Source organism: Pteropus alecto, unplaced genomic scaffold, assembly GCF_000325575.1.
Source record: "Pteropus alecto unplaced genomic scaffold, ASM32557v1 scaffold42, whole genome shotgun sequence".
Taxonomy (NCBI): Eukaryota; Metazoa; Chordata; class Mammalia; order Chiroptera; family Pteropodidae; genus Pteropus; species Pteropus alecto.
The window spans coordinates 12,047,207-12,066,774 of NW_006434825.1; the positions used below are offsets into that span (position 1 = coordinate 12,047,207).

General features: G+C 39.3%; 2 protein-coding genes and 1 pseudogene across 3 annotated transcripts in view; 2 read left to right on the forward strand and 1 right to left on the reverse strand.

Annotated features, from left to right (window-relative positions):
* The window catches only part of NFATC3 (nuclear factor of activated T cells 3), a 95,526-nt gene extending 78,998 nt beyond the window's left edge, over positions 1-16,528 (forward strand). Inside the window, 1 exon segment of the mRNA XM_025045299.1 lies at positions 14,294-16,528. Coding sequence (XP_024901067.1) covers positions 14,294-14,415 — 122 coding nt within the window. The 3' untranslated portion in view covers positions 14,416-16,528.
* LOC112478223 lies at positions 3,888-4,006 on the forward strand (annotated as a pseudogene).
* Positions 16,529-16,962: 434 nt separating the features above from the next.
* ESRP2 (epithelial splicing regulatory protein 2) overlaps positions 16,963-19,568 on the reverse strand; it is a 9,089-nt gene continuing 6,483 nt past the window's right edge. For both annotated transcript variants that reach the window (XM_006909791.3, XM_025045300.1), the window contains exons 11-15: positions 19,366-19,568; positions 19,064-19,262; positions 18,734-18,920; positions 18,274-18,439; positions 16,963-18,197 (exon numbers count right to left, since the gene is read on the reverse strand). In XM_006909791.3, coding sequence (XP_006909853.1) covers positions 18,108-18,197; positions 18,274-18,439; positions 18,734-18,920; positions 19,064-19,262; positions 19,366-19,568 — 845 coding nt within the window. In that variant the 3' untranslated portion in view covers positions 16,963-18,107. The remainder of the gene's footprint in view (positions 18,198-18,273; positions 18,440-18,733; positions 18,921-19,063; positions 19,263-19,365) is intronic.

Genomic DNA, 19,568 nt, shown 5'->3' on the forward strand with positions numbered 1-19,568 from the left:
TTTTATTTTTAGATGTGTCTCAGAGTGTAAGCACTTTCCCAGTGTTATATTGCCACAAACACTGGGACTGGCATTTGAATCCAGGTTTGTCTGAAATTTAGATTGTCTCACGTGTGTTTAGTGGTTTCTGCAATAGCTATAATTGATTATAGAATCTCACTTCTATTAACAAAATATAGTCTTTATGCTTGTCTGCCATATGTAAGACACAAAGCCAGTGTCTAAAGATATATTCTACTTTACAATTTTTATCTTGTATTTGAGTCCCTTTGAAGATGGAACATTAAAGGGATAAAATATTTTAAATAAGAGATAAATAATTTTAGGCTCACCAGTTCAGCTTTGTGGTTTTGTAGCAATTCTCTGGCTTTGCATTATAAGGTTACATCTTGCCAGGGATCTTAGCTTTTGACAGAACTTAGATAAATATATTCAAACAGTTCTTTTCTGATAGAACTTTTCTGACTCCCCACCACCACCACTACCACCACCCATTTCTAAAGCCTACCATTAGCCTGTCTACCTGGGCGGGAGGAAGAGAGTAACTCTTAATTCCGGTGGAATATAGGTGAGGGTTGAGAGTGATGATTACAGGATTAGCTTTACATCTATAAGAATGTGGAACAAATTAAGTCCCTTATAATTATCTTCTGTATTTAAAAACATCTGTAGATGATTTTATGTAGAATGGAATTTTTTAAGTTTTATTTTATTTGGGTTTCCTAAGGTAATCATTAGTTTTTAAAAAATTCATGCACTCATGTGTTAAAAATACTAAAGGTACAACAAAGTGCATAGTGAAAGTCTCTCTTCTAGGTACCCAGTTGTCCTCAGTATGGGCAGTTGGAGTTAACAATTTTTTGGCTGTCACTCCAGAGCTATATTATGCATTTATAGCAATTATATATATTTTTTCCTTATTTTTACTAGCATATTATGTGCACTGTTATACATTTTGCTTTTTCCATATATTGAATCTTGGAAATTTTTCTATGCTGTAACGTGAAAGAACTTTGTGAAAGATTTTTTAGTAGACTATTCATAAAATATTCTATGAAGCATTTCATTATATAGCTGTACCTTATCTATTTAGCAAGTACAGTGAATAACATTTTACAAATGTCATTTCCCATCTTTTTATAGACATCTGTGTATGTATGTATATATGATAAATGTGTAGAAGTAAGATTGCTAGACCAGTATTTTGAGAAAGATTGCCAGATTGTTCTCCATAAAGGTTGTAACAGTTTACATCGCCACTGGCATTGTAAGAGAGTGATTATTTCTCTCATGCCTTCACCGAGTCATTCTTTTATAAAACATCTTATTATTTGCCAGTGGGATAGGTGGCAAATAGCTTCTCAGTACAATTTTAATTTGCAGTTCGTGTAGGAGTAAGGATGTGTACCTTTTCATATGCTTAAGAGAAAATCTTTATCACAAATCTGTAATCTCTGTTGTTATTTGCTTACTTTTCTATTAGATTATTGATCCATTTCTTATTGATTTATAGAATATAGAAACCCTAGAATGAACCTTTTGGTTTCATTAGCTCATTGACCTGCGAGTTAGTTTTCCCCCCAGTGTGTCATGACTTTTGCCATGAAGAATTTTTTTTACATTTATGTAACTTGTGAATCTTTTATCTCTCATAACTTCTGTTACTTTTATGATTTTATAAATCTTTCATCCATCAGGAGTTTATTTTGGTGGAAAATATGAGGAATGGATCCAATTTTAATTTTTTCAGATGGCTACCTAGTTGTCCAAACATTGTTTATTAAATAACCAATATTTTTCCCACTTGATTTCAGATATCTACTTTATCATATACTTAACTTCTCTGTATATTTGGCTCTATCATCAGACCATCTCACAATAGGAAATTTTAATGTTAAATATTTTCCCTTGCATCAGAAGTACAGTAGTGTGGGTGAAAAAAACACATAATCTTGTTAGCCCCGTCTTTATAATATTACCAGTACTTTTTATAATGCAGCATTGATTTATATAACATGAATCATTACAAATATAGTTTATAAATTGATTAATGTACATTAATTTCTATATTGTTTGCCTGCATTTTGAATTAGTCTGTATTCATTTGTTCATTCACATAGCATTTATCAAATGCCTACTATGTGTTAAATAAGCATTATTGTAGACCCTCAGTGAATAAAATAGATCCTTGCCATCACAAAGCTTGCATTCTAGTGGAGAGAGACAGGCAATAAACAATAGATACAATAATTAAGTAAATAAAATATGTTACAAGGTAATAAGTGCTATGAAAAAAAGAAAAAGGAAGGTAAAGTGATTATTGTGAAGGGTAATGCGGAGAGCAAATTGCAATTTTAAATAGAGTAATCTAAGTTTCATCGATGTGATAACATTTGATCAAAAACTTAAAGATGAGGAAATTACCAGTGTGAATACCTGTGGGAAGAGTATTCAGGTGAAGGGACAGCCAGAAGAAAGACTCTGAGGTGAGAGCATGTCTGGTTTATTAAGGAACAGCAGTGAGGCTAGTGTGGCTGGAACAAGAAGGACCTAGGGGGAAAGTAGCAGGAGATGTGGTCAGGGAGGTAACAGGGAGCCAGAACATGTAGGGCAACAGTTCTCAACATTTTGGTCTCGGGACATTGTAATCTTAAAAATTATTGAGGATCCCAAAAAACTTTTATTTATGTCTTGTTTTTATCAGTGTTTATTGTATTAGAAGTTAAAACTAAGAGCTTTTAAAAACAATATACAGGCACACATTCCATTACCCATTATAGCATGAAGTCATCACATATGCTCCACTGGAAAGCACCACTGTAAATTCATGAGAGAATGATAGTGAAAAGGGCAAAAAAAGAAAATCTTGGTATTATTATAAAAATAGTTTTGGCCTCTCAGGCCCCCTTAAAAATTCTCAGGGAACTCCACATGTCCCTGTTTATACTTTAAGTACTGCTGTGTAGAGTCTTGTAGGCCATTGTTGTAAGGTTTTCAACAGATGAGTCATGATTTGATTTAGGTTTTAGCAGGGTTGCACTGCTTGCTGGGTAGAGTAAAGACTGTAGGGAGGCAATGGCAGAAACAGGGAGACCAGTTAAGATGCTATCATAGTAATCCAGGCCAGAAACGACGGTTGAGAGTAGGTAGTAGTGGAGGGTCTAAGAAATGGTCTGATTTTGGATGTATTTTAAAGGTAGAGCCAGTAGCATTTTCTGACATTGTGTGTAAGGTATGAAGGAAAGAAGTTTAAGATAATACCAAGGTTTTTATTTATTTATTTATTTTTTACCTGAGCAACTGGAAGGATGGAGTTGCCATCAGCTAAGATGGGAAAGACTGCAGATGGAGCAGATTTTGGAGGATGAGCTGGAATTCAGGTTTAGATGTGTTGCATTTGAGATACCTAATTGTACATTCTAGTAGAGATATCAAGTAGTCAGTTGGATGAATGAGTCTAGATTTTGGAAGTGAGTTATAGACTAAAGATAGAAATTTGTGAGTTGTTGGCATGTAGATGGTATTTAAAGCCATGAGACTAAATGAGGTCACAATTTTTTGTATGTCTGTTCTTTAGAGCTTTCTATGTATAAGATCATGTCATTTGTATAATATTTGTAAATAGAAATCATTTTACCTCTCCTTTTCCAATTTGGGTGCCTTTTATTTCTTTAGCCTAATCGCCCTGGCTAGAACTTCCAGTACTGTGTTGAATAGAAGTGGCAAAAGTGAACATCCTTACCATGTTCTTGATCTTAGGGCAGAAACTTTCAGTCTTTGACCATTTGAGTTTTTCATATATGGCCTTCATCATGTTGAGGAAATTCCTTTCTGTTTCTAATTTATAGGGTGTTTTTATCTTGAAAGGGCATTGAATTTTGTCAAATTTCTATGGCCATGCCACCCTGAACATGCCTGATCTCGTCTGATCTTGGAAGCTAAGCAGGGTCGGGCTTGGTTAGTACTTGGATGGGAGACCACCTAGGAATAAGAGGTGCTGTCAGCGTTAAAAAAAATTTTTTTTTTTTTTTTGGTCAAATGTTTCTTCTGCATCAGTCTTGATGAACACATGGTTTTTTCCCCTTCATTTTAGTCATGTATAGTCTTACATTTATTGATTTTTGTATGCTGAACCATCCTTGCATTCTGGGACTAAATCTCACTTGGTTATGATGTGTAATCCTATTAGTATGCTGCTGAATTCAGTTTTGTAGTATTTTGTTGAGGATTTTTGCATCTATATTCACGAAGAATATTTTGTAGATTTATTTTCTTGAAGTGTCTTTGGCTTTGATATCAGAATAGTTCTCGCCTTAGAATGAATTAGGAAGTATTCCCTCCCTCTTTAATCTTTTGGAATTGTTTAAGAAGGATTGGTGTTAATTCTTCTTTAGATGTTTAGTCAAAGTTTTTGTGATAGGAAAAAATTAATTAGGTATTTTTTTTGAGCTGTCAATAGTGTTTCAAGGACCTAGAAAGATGTCTTAAGGACTGCAAGTTTCCATAAGCACAATCTGAAATGACTACTGCTTCAGCCAATTCACAAAAGCCCCCGGTATCTGTTGGCCTCTTAGCTTTGTTCCTGGGCTTTTTCTAATTTATGTACTGATTTACCTGGAATCATATGTTCTATAACACCTTCAAGTCTGCTTTGGATAATTTAGTTATGGAGATTGGGCACCCTCAGAAAGGAGACTTGACAGTATATCTTCAGTCTTTAAAATACTTCACACATTCTAGAATCTTAAAATCACCCCCTGAAGACTAGGTGAGTGATCTCAAATTTAGTAATTAAAAAGCTTAAGGCAGAATAATTTTGCCTAAGCACAAAGGATTTCTGGGTTTTGTGTTGTGTTGTGGTTTTTGTTTGTTTGTTTGTTTTACCCATTTAGTGAAGATGCGTTTTGCCCAGATTGACACCTCCTCTGTTTTTCCTCCTTATCTGCCTAAGACAAGGATATTAATTACTGTTGACAGAGACTACATACAGATTCTTCTCTTCCAAGATGAAAAAAAGCATTCTTCTACAATTTATGGTTAGGTCTTTTGTTTGAAGTTGTACACCAAAGGACAAAAATAATTCCTCACAGGCCAAAGGAGGGGGCTTTGTCTCATTATATTTTGGACCCTAACTGGGCATCTGAATATGTCAGCCACTATCACAAAACTGACCAGTAGTGACTCTTCCTGAGTAATAATGACTTCTAAACATTTATGACAGCTTCCTATAGTAAGAAGTAAGTTTTATAGCATGACACAATATATAACATATACAGCTAACATTAAAAGTCTCACAAACCAATTTTTAAGTGTTATTAAAGAAAATGCAGCCTATCTTCTATTTCATTATTTTTAAAATACCAATTTCAGCTTGCTGAATGGATTTTATAACCTGCTAATAGATGTTAACTTTAGTTTTAAAAATATTTCTCCATAACCCCAACTTTATCTGTGCTTATAGTTTTCTGGATTCCTACCCTTAGATATTTTAATTCTATAGTCTTGAAGTAGAGTCCAGGATTTTATATTTTTATTAAGTGCCCAGATAATTCTGATGAATCCATAGACAGGTATTTGGGAACTACCAATAGACCTACTCTCATAAAAACTAGTTTATTTAAAACTGAATCTATCCCTTAAATTGTTGTAAACCATCATTATAATTTTTCAAATTATTGCCCTTTTAACTTTAGAAAATAAATCAGTTATTATCTAAACTTTCTGGACTGTAGTATTAATATTATCTTATAAAATGTGGGGAGCCATTTTATGTAGTGATTGACAGATAGACAATTAAATTCCTCTTGATTATAGGAAAAAGCAGTCTGGGCATATAGTAGATTGTTACTCTGTGGTTTGTTCCATTTAGTAGTGATGTTGTCTTCTTTGACACAGACCAGTTTATGTCTGACTTGGGACACCAGCCATCAGGTTCAGTAGAGAAATGGCCTAACCACAGTGAGCTCTCATGTCCAGTTCCTTTCTGGAGACTCTAGAGGGTGAGTGTTGTTTGAAATGTGTCATTGTTTTTGTGCCCAAGTCTGGTATTTGCATGCAGTGGCCGGATTTGCATGTGCTACAGAGGAGGGGGTATACATGGGCACATCCTTGGTAGGCCCACTCATTATCTTCGGAGCTACACTTTGACTTCAAGACTCTGCTTTTTAAATCTAACCATACTCAGGCTCTCACACTGTGCTTATAATTTTAATCTGTGTTTGAATAAAAGGCAAATATTTAATTGGATTTATTAAGCCAAAGCATAGTGAGGCCAATCTATATGAATTTTAATGGTTTGGGTGCTGGGTAAATTTGGCTGTTGATCAGATGTGTAAGCTTACTGTTCAAGTATTCTATTTTGACGCGAGGCAGTACAGAATGGAAATAAAACAGGAAATTTTATCCATTTGCCAGATATGGATCGTCTACCCTCGATCCTGCCCTGTGGGCCATGTTTGCACTCCTGGTAGTTCATCTGGGGCTCCCTTTGGAAGGAATCTGTAGAAGTGGAGTCAGTGTTCATGAGGGAGGGGGCTGGGCCTCTCCACCTCAGCACCCACTAAGAACACCATCCCCCTCTTTCTATATACAGAATCACACAGCTTCTCAAACAACTTGGTAAGAAGTATGTGATAGAAATTATAAATGTAAAAATTATAATTTTCAAAATGCCATTTGAATTTTGTTTTAATGAATTTAGATTTGGAAAGGGACTTAGAAATCATGTTCACTACCCCACATCTTTATATTTAGATCAGAAAAGGTACTAAAACCTTGGCTTCTCTCAGAAGCTGGGTGTACCCTAGTCTCACATTATTCTTGTCCCTAATCATGAGAGGAATAAAAGTGGCAACTAAATCCTGCATATCTAGAAAACCCTCAGGAGAGTTATAACCAGAAGGGTTTAAATTAATGTCCTCATATTATGGTTGAGAAAAGCAGTTGACGAAAGATTAATTGCCCTAGTTACATCATAGCTGAGTCAAGATTAAAGTTTATTTCTTCTACTGTTTACCCCATTGCTCTTCTGGTATGTGAAGCAACAACAGCTTGGTCACTAGTGATCTTGGTAAGTAGTATTCATTTGGAGTGAATGGACCGTTGAGTGACTAAGGAATGAACAGGAGATAAGAGTGTAGAAACAGCAGGCAGTATAGAAAACCCCTTTAAGATGTTAAGCAATGAAAAAAAAAAAATAGATGTAGAGGGTGTTGTGGGTCTAGGGTTTTTATTTGTTTGCTTTCTTGTTTGTGTGAGATAGACTTACCCATATTTAAGCAATGGTAAGAAGGATCCAGGAGGGGAGGTGAGTAGTGATTAAAAAGATGGAAGAGTGAAGAAAATTGATAGAGCAATGTCTAGAGGCAAGCATATGAGATCCATAGCACAGGTGGTAAAATGAGTCATGTGGATTTATGGCTCTGGAGGTCAGGTTTGGCCCCCCGAGGTAATAGATTTGGCAGTCAGCAGTAAGTAAAAATGGAGATTCTACAGAGAAGATGTACAAAGTGGAAAAAAATAGGAAATGACAGAATCTTCTGATAATCCTAAAATTCCTTTGAATCCCATATCTTAACCCAAATTGAAAAGAAGTTTTTTTTCATACTTCAGTTTTTGCTGACACATGCTGATACTTGAATATACTTTTAAGTACCTGTGTACAGTTTACTCAGCTGGAGGTTTATTGTTTGTCTTTGTAGAATGTTGTGAGTTACAACCTTTCCTAGATGAAAGATCTGTATGACACTGAGTATATATAGCATCACACAAGGTATCTTAAAAAAAAAATAAAGGGACCCTTAATAACAGGACTGATTTCCCCCTCAATCAATTGTAGTGAAAAAAAGGTCATAATTTTCTTTTACTAGTATTAAAGATAATATTAAAAGTGAAGGATATCTTCTGATCATTGTGCAATCTGTCCTGTGGTTGGAAGCAGTCTAGAGTTCAGGGTGAAATTTAAAATAACTCAGTTAGAAACTTGGCATGATAGTACTCAAGCTGGTTATCTTGGTTCTTGTTTAAAATACATAAATATTATTTCTGTGTTACTTTTATGGTGGTGAGTTTTATTTTCATCAATAATATGTTAGCTTACTATAATGGAGGTCCCAAAATAGAATGACTTAACTACAATGAAGTTTCTCTCACACCTCATGGTAATTCAGAGATCAGTATTCCTTTCATTTCTTAGGTATTGTCAGAGCAGAGTCACCACTTTGAATTTTAGCCCAAAGCAAGGGGTGAGGAAAGAGGGAGAAAGGCTATCAAGCAGGTGTTGAAGAAGATGCACACATCACTTTTGCTTACATTTCATTGCAGAAAACAAATTACATGGCCATACCTAGCTGTAAAGGGAAAGTGGGGAAATGTAGTCTGTAGCTGAGGGGCCATGTGACTAGGTAAACTCAATTACCAGAGGAGAATGAATTAGGACAGTTAGTAGTCTGCCATAGATACCTTCTAAATTTTCAGGAACTTTTTTCTATCTTTAGCTTATGAAAGCAGATTAATCAGATTTTATAAATGCAAATGAATTCTTCAGCTCATGCCATAAATAGATGAATTCAGGTTTCATATATTTCATGCATTTACATGGTGTTCTTACATCTTATCAAGTAACCTAAAAGTAAATCTTGGCAAAACTGTACTGTAGAGTAATAAACCAAAAAGTAATAATAGATTTCTCATCTATTTTAAATCATTTCTATTGCCTTACTTCTAAATTTCTCATTTCTTCATTTCAAATGAAATTTTAAAAATGATTGCACCTATATATAGCCTTCATTTTATAAAATATAACTTTTCCATAAACCACCTAGAGAATGAATTATACCTTTAATCTTAAGGTATAGAGATGGGAAGATGAATGTGCCATACTTTGATGAATGTTCATTGCAGCTTCAAGATGAAATAACATAAATAGAGTTTAATTATACCCAAAAATGCCTTACAAAAAATGTTCAAGATGCTTAGATGCTAGCTTATATGACAGTGTGCATCCACCTGGGTTACCCTGCTCTTCTCCACCTGATGGTGAGAATTCATATCATACAATTGTCAGTTCCAACTCTGAATCCTTAAGCATTTTGAGTAGCTCTAAATAAGAGGCTTGTTTTTAGTCATACACCTCATTCCAGTGGACTGCTTATTTGAACATTTCTTGGATAAAAAAAGTTGTTTTTTCTTATAGCAAAAATTGCTGATGGTTCTAACTGCTTTTGTTGTGGTGGCAGAAGCGGTCCAGGTGTTACAGTAGTGGGAGTTGAGGATGGTGGCTGCCACAAGTGGGCCAAATGCCATGACCTACATAACCTGTTAGCACGGGTGTTGAGGGTTGTTGACTTGTTCTAGGCTTTTAATTCACTTTACTCTTTAAAGAGGGGAAATGATAAAATTGTACAACAGGAGCATAAACAATTCTGTATGCTCTTAATTGGTAAAAAAATAAATAAGCCACCCTACATACTTGGAGCACTAGAGTTTAAATAAATCAATAAATTCATGCATATATACAATTAAAGGAGGTGAAAAATGAAATTGCAAGCATTGGTATTTTTAAGAAATGTCTTGTTTATCAAGCTTGCTAATGATCTACAGTATAAATTACATCATAGACTTGTTTATGAGTAATAATTTTGACTTAAGATGACACTTAAATTTTGACCGGTCACAACAGAAATCTGTCTCAGGAACCCAGAGATGGTAGCCTGCGCCCAGAGCCCCCAGCCTAAGGAAGAAGTGAGGAGCGAAGGAAAGCAATGGACTTGTATACAGTGGACTTGAAAGCACTGCTTTGTGGAAAGCAGTTTGTTGAGTCCTTGGTTGAAAGGACTGCTTTGTTACAGTTCTGACTTCTGTCCTAAACTTCATATTCAGTATTCACCTGTAGCAATTATTTGAGCATACTTCTTATTGTTGTTTTTCCAAGTCCTCAAGTTATATTAAAGATTCAATTGGCAGGTAATGTTATTCAGCACTTAATAGGTCCCAAGCACTAAAGATTCAGTGGAGAACAAAGATAGAGAAGGTCCCTGCCCTACAGGAACTTAGATCTCCTAGTTATTATGTATTAGTGTGTATTAAAGTATATTTGAGTATAGTCAGCTTGGGTGCTTCTTTGTGGAAAATCTTGGCTTTATCATAGTCTTTATATCCTAAACTGTCAAGAATCTTCCAGATATCTTCAGCTAAGTGAGGTTAGGCACACCAGGCAAAATAGAAGAGCAGAACTTTGGTAAAGGGGAGCAGAAATTACACAGCTTCGATTAGGCTCTTGCTTAAAAGACACCACCTGGCTACTTCAGAAGACGATGGGTTCAACCTTATCATCAAAGTGTACTTGGTAAGTGGGTGGATAGTGCTTGATATAGACGCTCATACTCAGGAAAATGTAAGCATTGACTTCCTCATAGACACAGGAAAACAATACATCATGTGGTTTTTTATGACGTTAAAGTACCATTTTTAATCGCTTTGTAGTTTTAAAACTTGAATGAGAAAAGGATTGAAAAAGGTATGTTGTATGGCTGCCTGTAACATCTCTGCAATTACCACTTTAGGAAGGAATAGTGATAGGAAAAGATGACTTGAATGTGAGCTGGTTACTTGCTTCTTTCTATATTTGGCTTTCTGCCACTCCTGTGAGACCTGTCTAAAATAGACACTGTCAAAATCAAAATCAGATGTTATGTGTTAGTCTCAGTAATATTCTCTGGTCCCCTTTTCACCCCACCACCTATTGAACTTTTGAACTAGGATCCCTTTATTTGGTCATCGGAAATTGCTGTTTTCTTAGTAGTGGGTTCTTGCCCTTCAGGAGGTCACAGCCTATTTTAGAGACAGATCATGATGCCTACTGAGAATCTAATATGATGAGTAATGTTAGAGACCATGCACAGAGATCATGGGCCATCCTTGTGCTCCTTTGTGCATGTTCATCCTTGTGCATGAGACTAGCCCATAGACCTACACGTAGAATTCATACTGAAAACACTGTTCTTTGTTATGTGGTTTGGAATAACATGGGTTGCTAAGGGCTGCCTTATCAATTTATGTGCCCTTTATATTCTCACTTTATGTACTATATGATGTTTTTAAAGAAATCTCCATTATACTTAGAGGAAAACTGAAGAGAAAATGTGTCATCATGCAAATCGTCCTCATAACTTTTCATTTACATAGAAACTATTCTGTGTATAACTGCTGGTTATTTCTAGCACCCAGGGATCGGTTTCAGTTAATTCTTTGTTTCTTTGCAAATTATCGTGAATGTCCTAGCCTGGCAAATTTACTTAAAAAGTATCCTCTCTCTGACAAACACTTTCATAGGTCTGTACCAACGACCTTCAGAAATTGGTCTCAATTAGTGTTTATTAGCTCACCAGCACTGATTAGTCATCACCCTTTTGTAGTTAAGAGTCCTTTAGCTTCTGGTCCCTACTTCTTTATTATTCTACATTAAATACTAGCCACAGTCAAGCTAAATCCTCATCCTTCATTTCTTTGCCCTTCTGAGTGCTGCCACTTGAAAATTTGTTGACATAAAACCACAGACTTCTACACTTGAAAGAGATTTTCTTGGTTTAACACCATAATTGTATAAAGTCTTAGATGTGTGAAGTAACTTGTCCAAGGACACACATGGAGTTAGTGGCAGAGCATGTATTCAAATTAAACCTAATTTCTAGGCTCCTCTTCTGCTTACATATGTATGTGTCTTTCCTATCTTCTCATCAGAGCACGTGCTACTCCCACTCATTTTCAGCCTTCTGCTCTTTGGTAAAACTGTAAAACTTCTCATTCTTGTAGGTCTCTAGTTCGAAGATGCCTAAATCTCTTCTTGCTCTGACCATTCACTGTAGTCCCTTGCCCACAGGATTTTTCTACTTGAATGTTCTAATTTCCACTTCCAATTCCAGACTTAACCTACTTCCCACTTTCCTCATTTAAATTCCTCCTCAGCTTGTTTCCAATATGACAGCACCATTCTTTCTGCACTCCAAACCTTGGTGGTGGTGGTGGTGGTGGTGGTCGTGGTGGTGAATCAGTCCTTTCCTCTCCCTCTTCTTACCAGCACCGCACTACATTCATTCTCCCTTCTCTAATATCACATTTGTTCAGGTCTTCTGCATTTTCCTTGTCTAAGTGATTTCCCTGCTTCTCTACTCTTCTGGCCTCCAAAAAGTGACATGTGTTTTAAAGATGATTCCACCATTTACTAAGCAAATAATGTGAACTGTCAATGCCTCAGTTAACTTATCCATAAAGTGTGGTAGAGTAGTGATCTTAAAATGTTGTGAAGATTAATTAAAATAAGATATAAAATTTCATTTATAAAATCTAACCCATGGATGCTCAATAAATGTTTGTAGAAAGAATAAATGTTGGTTCCCTTCTCCTTATAGCCATAATGAGTATGAGTTTGAAGAATTTTTTTCTTAACTACCTAAACTATAAAAAGATTAGATGTTAATACTTGGAGATTTTTAAAAAATGATTGTTAGTGTCTCCTTTGCTCTATGATCGAATAATGAAGATAACATTTTTTTGTCTTGGTCTGTTTTTGTTTATAACAGCCTTGAAAGTATACAAATCAGTGGTTTTTAATATATTCACAGAGTTGCGCAACCATCACCACTATCTAATTTTAGAACATTTTCATTTTTCCAAAAAGAAACTCCACATGCATCAGCAGTCATGCCCCATAACTCCTGGTAACCACCCATCTATTTTCCGTCTATATGGATTGGCCTGTTGTGGCTATTTATACAAATGGAATCAAACAACATATGGCCTTTGTGTCAGGCTTCCTTTACATGGCATAATATTGTGGGGTTTTTTATTTAAATTTTTATTTTTCAGTTAGAGTTGACATTCAGTATTATATTAGTTTCAGGTATATAGCATAATGGTTAGACATTTATATAATTTACGAAGTGATTCCTCTGATTAGTCTAGTACTCACCTGGCACTATACATAGTTATTACGATATTAATGACTATGTTTTATGTGCTGTATTTCAGATCCCCGTGATTATTTCGTAACTTCCAATTTGTACCTCTTAATCCCTTTACTTTTTTCACTCAACCCCCAATTCCTCTCCCATTTGGCAATCACCATTCTCTGTATCTGTGAGTCTGTTCTCGTTGTGTTTATTCATTTTGTTCTCTAGATTCCACATGTGAGATCATGTGATATTTGTCTTTGTTTGACTTATTTCACTTAGCATAATACCCTCTAGATCTATCCATGTCATTGCAATTGGTAACATTTCATTTTTTATGGCTGAGTAATATTCCATTGTATATATGTACCACAACTTCTTTATCCAATCATCTGTTGATGAGCAGCATGTTTTCAAGGTTCTTCCATGTGTGGCATCTATTAGAACTTCATTCCTTTTTATAGCTGAATAATATTCTATCGTATGGATAGACACTTTATCCATTCATTGCTTCATAGACATTTGGGGCTATTATGAATAATGCTGCTATGAATATTTGAGTTGAGTACAAGTTTTATGTGCATTTATGTTTTCATTTCTCTTGAGTATATGCCTGGGAGTGGAATTAGTAGACTCTTCAGCTGATAAAGCAAACTATTTTCATTTCAAAGCAAAAAGTGCTCATGGTGAGAGAACTAAAGATTCTTATTTGGGGTGTTCCCTTCTATGTTGGTTCCTTAAGACTGAAATTCTTTGCACTGGACCTCACAGAGCATTGTGCTCCCTGAGGTGTTCGGCACATCATGGAAACCAAGAGAAAAAGCCTGAAATTAGAAAGGATCAGAAACAATACAAATACCCCCACATAATAAAGGATGTTTTCATTAGCATAGGACAACAAAATAACCCCCAAATCTCAATGGTTCATTCTCACTAAAGCATTCATTTCATTTACTTTATATGTGAGGTGTATTGCAGGAATCAGAAAAGGGGAAACTTTCTAAAGAGATACAAATTAAGGAAAAGTTAGATTAAGGTGAACACTTACTTCAGAAGTGTCCTGTCCTCTGTTCTAGAGCATGAACCTTTAGAGTAAGGGTAAGAAAGTTTGCCTGTTCTATCAGCCATCGCCCTTCCCAACCCACACTGAACTGAAAGGGAGAGAAGGAGGGGTCTCGAATAGCTTATGGAATGATGTTTGCATTCAGCTCAGGAGCAGGCTTCAAGCACCTTTATAGAAAACCGTGGCAAGGGAAAAAATGTCTTTGAAATAGAGCTTGGCATTGAGCATCATATGATCTGTCACACAGAGGTCACTAATCACTCTCCCTTTTCTTGTTTTTCAGTGAACGAGATAATTGGGAGAGACATGTCCCAGATTTCTGTTTCCCAAGGAACAGGGGTGAGCAGGCAGTCTCCCCTCCCTGGTCCTGATTCCCTGGATTTAGGAAGATCCGAAGGGCTCTGACAGTGCTTGCTGCAGCCTTGCGTCCACCACCACATAACTTCTCAGCATGTTTGTCTCCTTGGACTTTGGGTTTCCAACTCCGTGGCCTTCAGGACTGGTGCCAGGAGTTAGGGTCACTGTGGGGAAAGCAGCATTCCTCCACCTTAGGCCTTGGGTAGACTTTGTAAAAGAACAGGAGCAGCATAGACTATAAGAGCTTTGGGGAAATGAGCTTTGCTTTTTATTTTTGAATAGGATACTTTTATATGATGGGTGCTTTGAGTGTGAATACAGCAGGCTCTTCATTTCAGAGGTGCTGTTTTTGCAGGCGACCTGGTTGCTTAGCTAGGATTGGCGATTCGTACTGCTCTATGGTCATTTGAAGGACCCGTTAGCTTTGATATTTTTAAAATAGGAAATTTTGATAAAACCTTCCAGAGGCAAACATAAAAGAAAAAAAATTCTCCCAAGCCCACACCTATGCCTCAGAAAATCAGCATGTGTCCTGAAGCTTTTCAATAGATTAATAGGAAATAAAGCCAAATGGTAGCTCATACCTCTTTATAAAAGTAAACTGTTAGATAAAATAAGAGACCATTCCAATCATTGAAGTGTTGGAATACAAAATAACATTCCAGAGCATAGCCTTTTTGTAACTTTCTAGGTAATCTTGCAATCTCTCCATACTGACTCCATGTTGAAATTACTTTTTTCCCCTCAGGACCTTGGGTAAAGTAGCTACGTATAAGGTGACTTCGAAAGGTGAGGTCTTAGCTTGATAGCTTTAATTTCCTGCCATCCTACAAACAGGGAGGTTTTGGAGTGTTCTTCCCTTTTGTGTCCTCTGATCCCAGACCTTTTCCAAATGGGATCATTGGCATTTGCCTGCTCTGTAACCTTTGAAGCCACAGTCTCATCGTGATGGTTTTTAGGCAACTTTGCTGGTTCAATTTCATCTCTGGGGGGTAGGCTCTGTCAGAAGCTAAGCACAAATGAGCTATGCTGCAGGACAAAAGCAGAGAAAATGCAGGACTCCAGATGGGAAGCTTTTAAGATTCCCTGTCATGGAATGCTTATCCCTCATGCTTTTTACAGCCTAAAATGATTTTGGCCCACCCAGTTCCATCTGCATGGCCTAGAAACCAGCCTTTTCCCAAAAAGTCTTTGAAGCAAATCCAAAAATGAGGTAGCATCATGGACCTGACCCTCCAGACCAAAGATGCCCTGGTGCTGCTGCAGGTGAGGCTGGCGTCCAAGGCAGGGGCCAGCGAGAAACTCCAGCCTGCTGTCTACCAAAGGAGGTGCCCAACTTGGGTGCTTTTTTCCAAGCCCTGCCCTTACCCTTCCCGTTAATGGGATAAGTTACCTGGTTCAAGGCCTGGACCTATTTCAAAGCCCCTGAAGTTTGCAGTATATTTTCACATGAAATGATGTACTTCATTCATTCAGGAAGCAAAATTTTTGAGTGCCTGCATGTGAGACAACATGCTGGGTTGGTCAGAGGCTTGATGCTGTTGTTCCAGGGGATTGTGGGTCCTAGTTGCCAGGATTCTCTACTGAGGCCAAGTGAGTCCTGGGCAGAGGGAGCCAGCTCATTGCCCACCACCTATAGTCAGGCAGGTAAGAGCTATTTACCCAGGATGAGGAAGTATGGTCCTTTTTTTTCTTCCCTTTGAACTATGATGTTTAAAATCCCCTTCCCTCCCACACCCAAACTAGTTAAAATTCCTGTACTTCAGCACATCACTCCTGGTCCCTTAGAACTGGGCGTTTCCATATTTTCTTTCAAAGTGAGTTGTGTCATGGTGTGGACAATGAGATTTTTCAAGGCCTGTAGTTGGAAGCCCACAGCTTCCTTTGAAGGTTGTGGGGGGCTGGGCCCTGAGACGAAGTTCTAGAGAGGTGGCCAGACTTGCCTCCACCCTCTTGCCCCTGGTGTAGCTGCCCCACATGGGGTTCTTGCAGGAGTTCCCCTTGCAAGACCTATTGGGGGTTGCTCTGCTGTCCTCAAGAATAAAAGCCTCTATGATCCAGAGTTGCTATGCACCAAATTTTGATGCCTTTTAAATACCTTGATGCCTGTAGCACTAGAAATGCTTTCCTATTTAAAATAAAAGTTAAATTTTAAAATAGAGCTTTGTAGACTACGTAAGCAGTTTTGTATTAGCTTTGTAAAAGCTTTGGTGTACGAGTTAATATTTTTTGGCTTTGTAGATAAAGATTTAAATTTTCGTCAACATAGTGGTGTTAAAGCACACATCCACTGGACTATGCAAATTGAGTTCTAGTAGCAGCACTGAGCAGTTGGGCATGCTAGCACCCACCCTTTCCCCTCCAGCCTGTTTGAGATCTTGGGTTGAGCAGCCTCTGCTTACTGGAGACAGAAACATGGCTGAAAACAGCTTTAAAAGAACAGATGTCTCCAGGATCATGTGTGGTGCTGCTGCCTGGGGTGCAGCCCACCCCTGCCCAGGACTAGTCGCTATCCCCAGACCTCTGCTGGGTCTGGCTGTGAAGCCCTGTTTTTGATATTCAGAACAGATGGTCATCTTTAAGGCTCAGATGGGCTTAAGTTGAAACCTTGTATTTTATAAAAATGGATGATGTTCGGTTAAGGACTGGTTCTCAGTTATGTTTACAGCACTCGGGATTGTGTTTTCTTGTACATTTTGTATTTTAAAACCTTTTATAGGAGTACAGTGCTCCTTATACAAATACAAAGGGAAGAGCCAGCAATTCAGGCTCCTCAGTTACAGTGCTGAAATAATAAACGGCGACAGGTCAACAGTCTCCTTGAAATCTGCCTGAGTTTTCCTCCGCCTGGGGCTGGTATGGAGCCCCTCCCTCTGGGGCCCAAAGCTAAGGGCACTTCAGCTTTTAAAAAGTCCACGTGGTTAGAAACCTTTGTTTATTTTATGGAAGAGAGGGTAGAGTTCCAGATTTCCTTCCGAAGCTTCAGTTCTGCACCCTCTAATGGGTGCAAAGGACATTCCACGGTGTCTGCTGAGTTCGGGACAACTTGCCTGCCCAAGGTGTGCACGAAAAGTAGGCAGAAAAGTCCCCTTTAAAATTCAAGCCTGAGTTTTTGTGTGAGGGCCTCCTGCCCCCTAGTGTCCTCTGGGGATACTGCAGTACAGTCCATCAAAACAGCCTGTGGTTTTGCCATCTGACAGTCCTTGTGCCAGGCCGGAGGGGCTAGCTAGCATCCTTAGGTGAGACCACACCTGACACAACATGGCCACCGAGGTCCAAGTATCCTGGGGTTGGGACCAGCACTCTCTGTTTCTTTTCCTCCCACCATTGGGATCTTTACTCAGAAGCTCCCAGGAGTCATACATTGAGGGCACCAGGGCTTACGTTTTAAAAAAGAAGGCAAGCCTGCTGTGATGTCAGCCCCACCGAATCTGTGGACGTGGGCCATAGCCATAACATACCAAAGTCTCTCTGGTGCTACTCAGGAGGCCCAGACCAGGCCATTGGGAGCAGGGTAGCACCATTGTGCCCTCAGCCCTGCATGCAGGGTCCAGCCATCATTTTTGGGGTGAACAGCAGAGCAATAAGTGGGGGATGGAGCTAGGACTTGCGCTCTTCTGGGTGCCTTCTGAGAGCTTTAACAAGCCAGAAAGAAGCTACCAGGTTGAGGGCACTGGTTCTCTAGATGCAGGAGAGACAGCTGAGGACATCAGCCAGCTCTTACCTTCTGGCTCCCTCACCTACAAACACACCCACTCTTTGGGGGTCTGTAGCACAGTGCGAGGTGGGTCACCAACATGCATCAGGCTGGTGTAGTCATCAGGGGCTAGCTACAGAAGGGACAGAGATTTAGGGCAAGGAGCTCCAGGCTCAACCAAGTCCCCAAGCCCTCCAGCCACACCTCACCTGGTAGGCCTGGAAGACGCTGAGCAGATCCTTCATACCAGCTGTGTATGGGACACCCTGCATACGCACCAGAGTTCCCGGTTGGGACAACACTGAGGTGGGAGCAGAGGCCAGGGCAGCAGGGGGCGTGGTGAGGTAGCCCACAGTGGTGGGGGATACTGGGGGGCTAGAGTGAGAGAGGCAAGGTTTTAGTAATACAGCCCCACCTATGGCCTAGACCAAGGCCTGCCTCCCTCTTCTTTTGCTTCTGCCTTGTGCTTAGTTCAGTTCCTCCTCCCTAAAGTCCCTACCTCTATAGTCATCTCCATCCTAGTTTGTAAATAGCATCAGCCAGCCCACAGCTGTCACTTCCTTGTCATCTCACAGACCTTGGATTATCCGGCCCAGGAAGGGGATCGCGTCCCTCCCCGAAAACAAGGACAGGGGGCAAGACTGTGGAGTTCTCTTAACAGCAGGGTACCTGGGATAGTAAGCTGTGTAGTTCATGTAGAGCTGAGTGGCTGGCCCTGGGTAGTAGGCAACAGGGGTGGGGGCAGCAGGTACCCTGGCAGCCGGGAGCAGTGCTGAAGAGGGATAGAGAGCTGCTGTCTCAGTGGGAATGAGTGTTGGGGTGGCCTGGAAGGTGGCGTAGGTGGGTGGTGAGAGGCCTAGAAGCAGAAGTAGAGAGGACATGTACAAGGAGCCCAGCACTGCCCTGGGTAGGGCAGCCAGAAAGGAGTCTCTACCGCAGAAAGTAAGGGTTATAACAATACCCACATGCCTCCTCCTTCCCCAGTCCTGGGACACTCACAGGGCAGTTTGCAGGGCGGAGGGGACATGCCACTGCGGCCCAAAGTGCCCCCCATCAGAACACGGCTCATCTCCTCTGTGGAGCAAGGGACAACCTCCACGTAGCGTTCCTTCATCACTTTCTTATGGCAACGCTGAGCAGCAGCTATGGCCCGCTCTGCTGAAGTCATCTGGATGAAGGCATCACCTGATGGTCGGCCCTGTGCACACCATCCTGTAAGCAGTCTGTCCTGCTCCATGAGTGCCTTACCCCCAACCACACACCCTTAATTATCTGTATCTCTTTACAGGCAGCACCCTCACCTGTTGGTTGAGCACCATGTGTACACCATGGGGCCGGATGTCAGCTGCTGCCTCCCCCAGAAAGCTCAGGATATCTTCAATGGTGGCTGTGTAAGGCAGGCCTCGAAGGCGTACACAATCTCTCCCAGTCCCAGCTGCCAGTGGGAAAGGGATGGGCAGCAGTGGAGCAGTCAGTGTGGGAAGGAGTGGGCTGGATGCGTAGC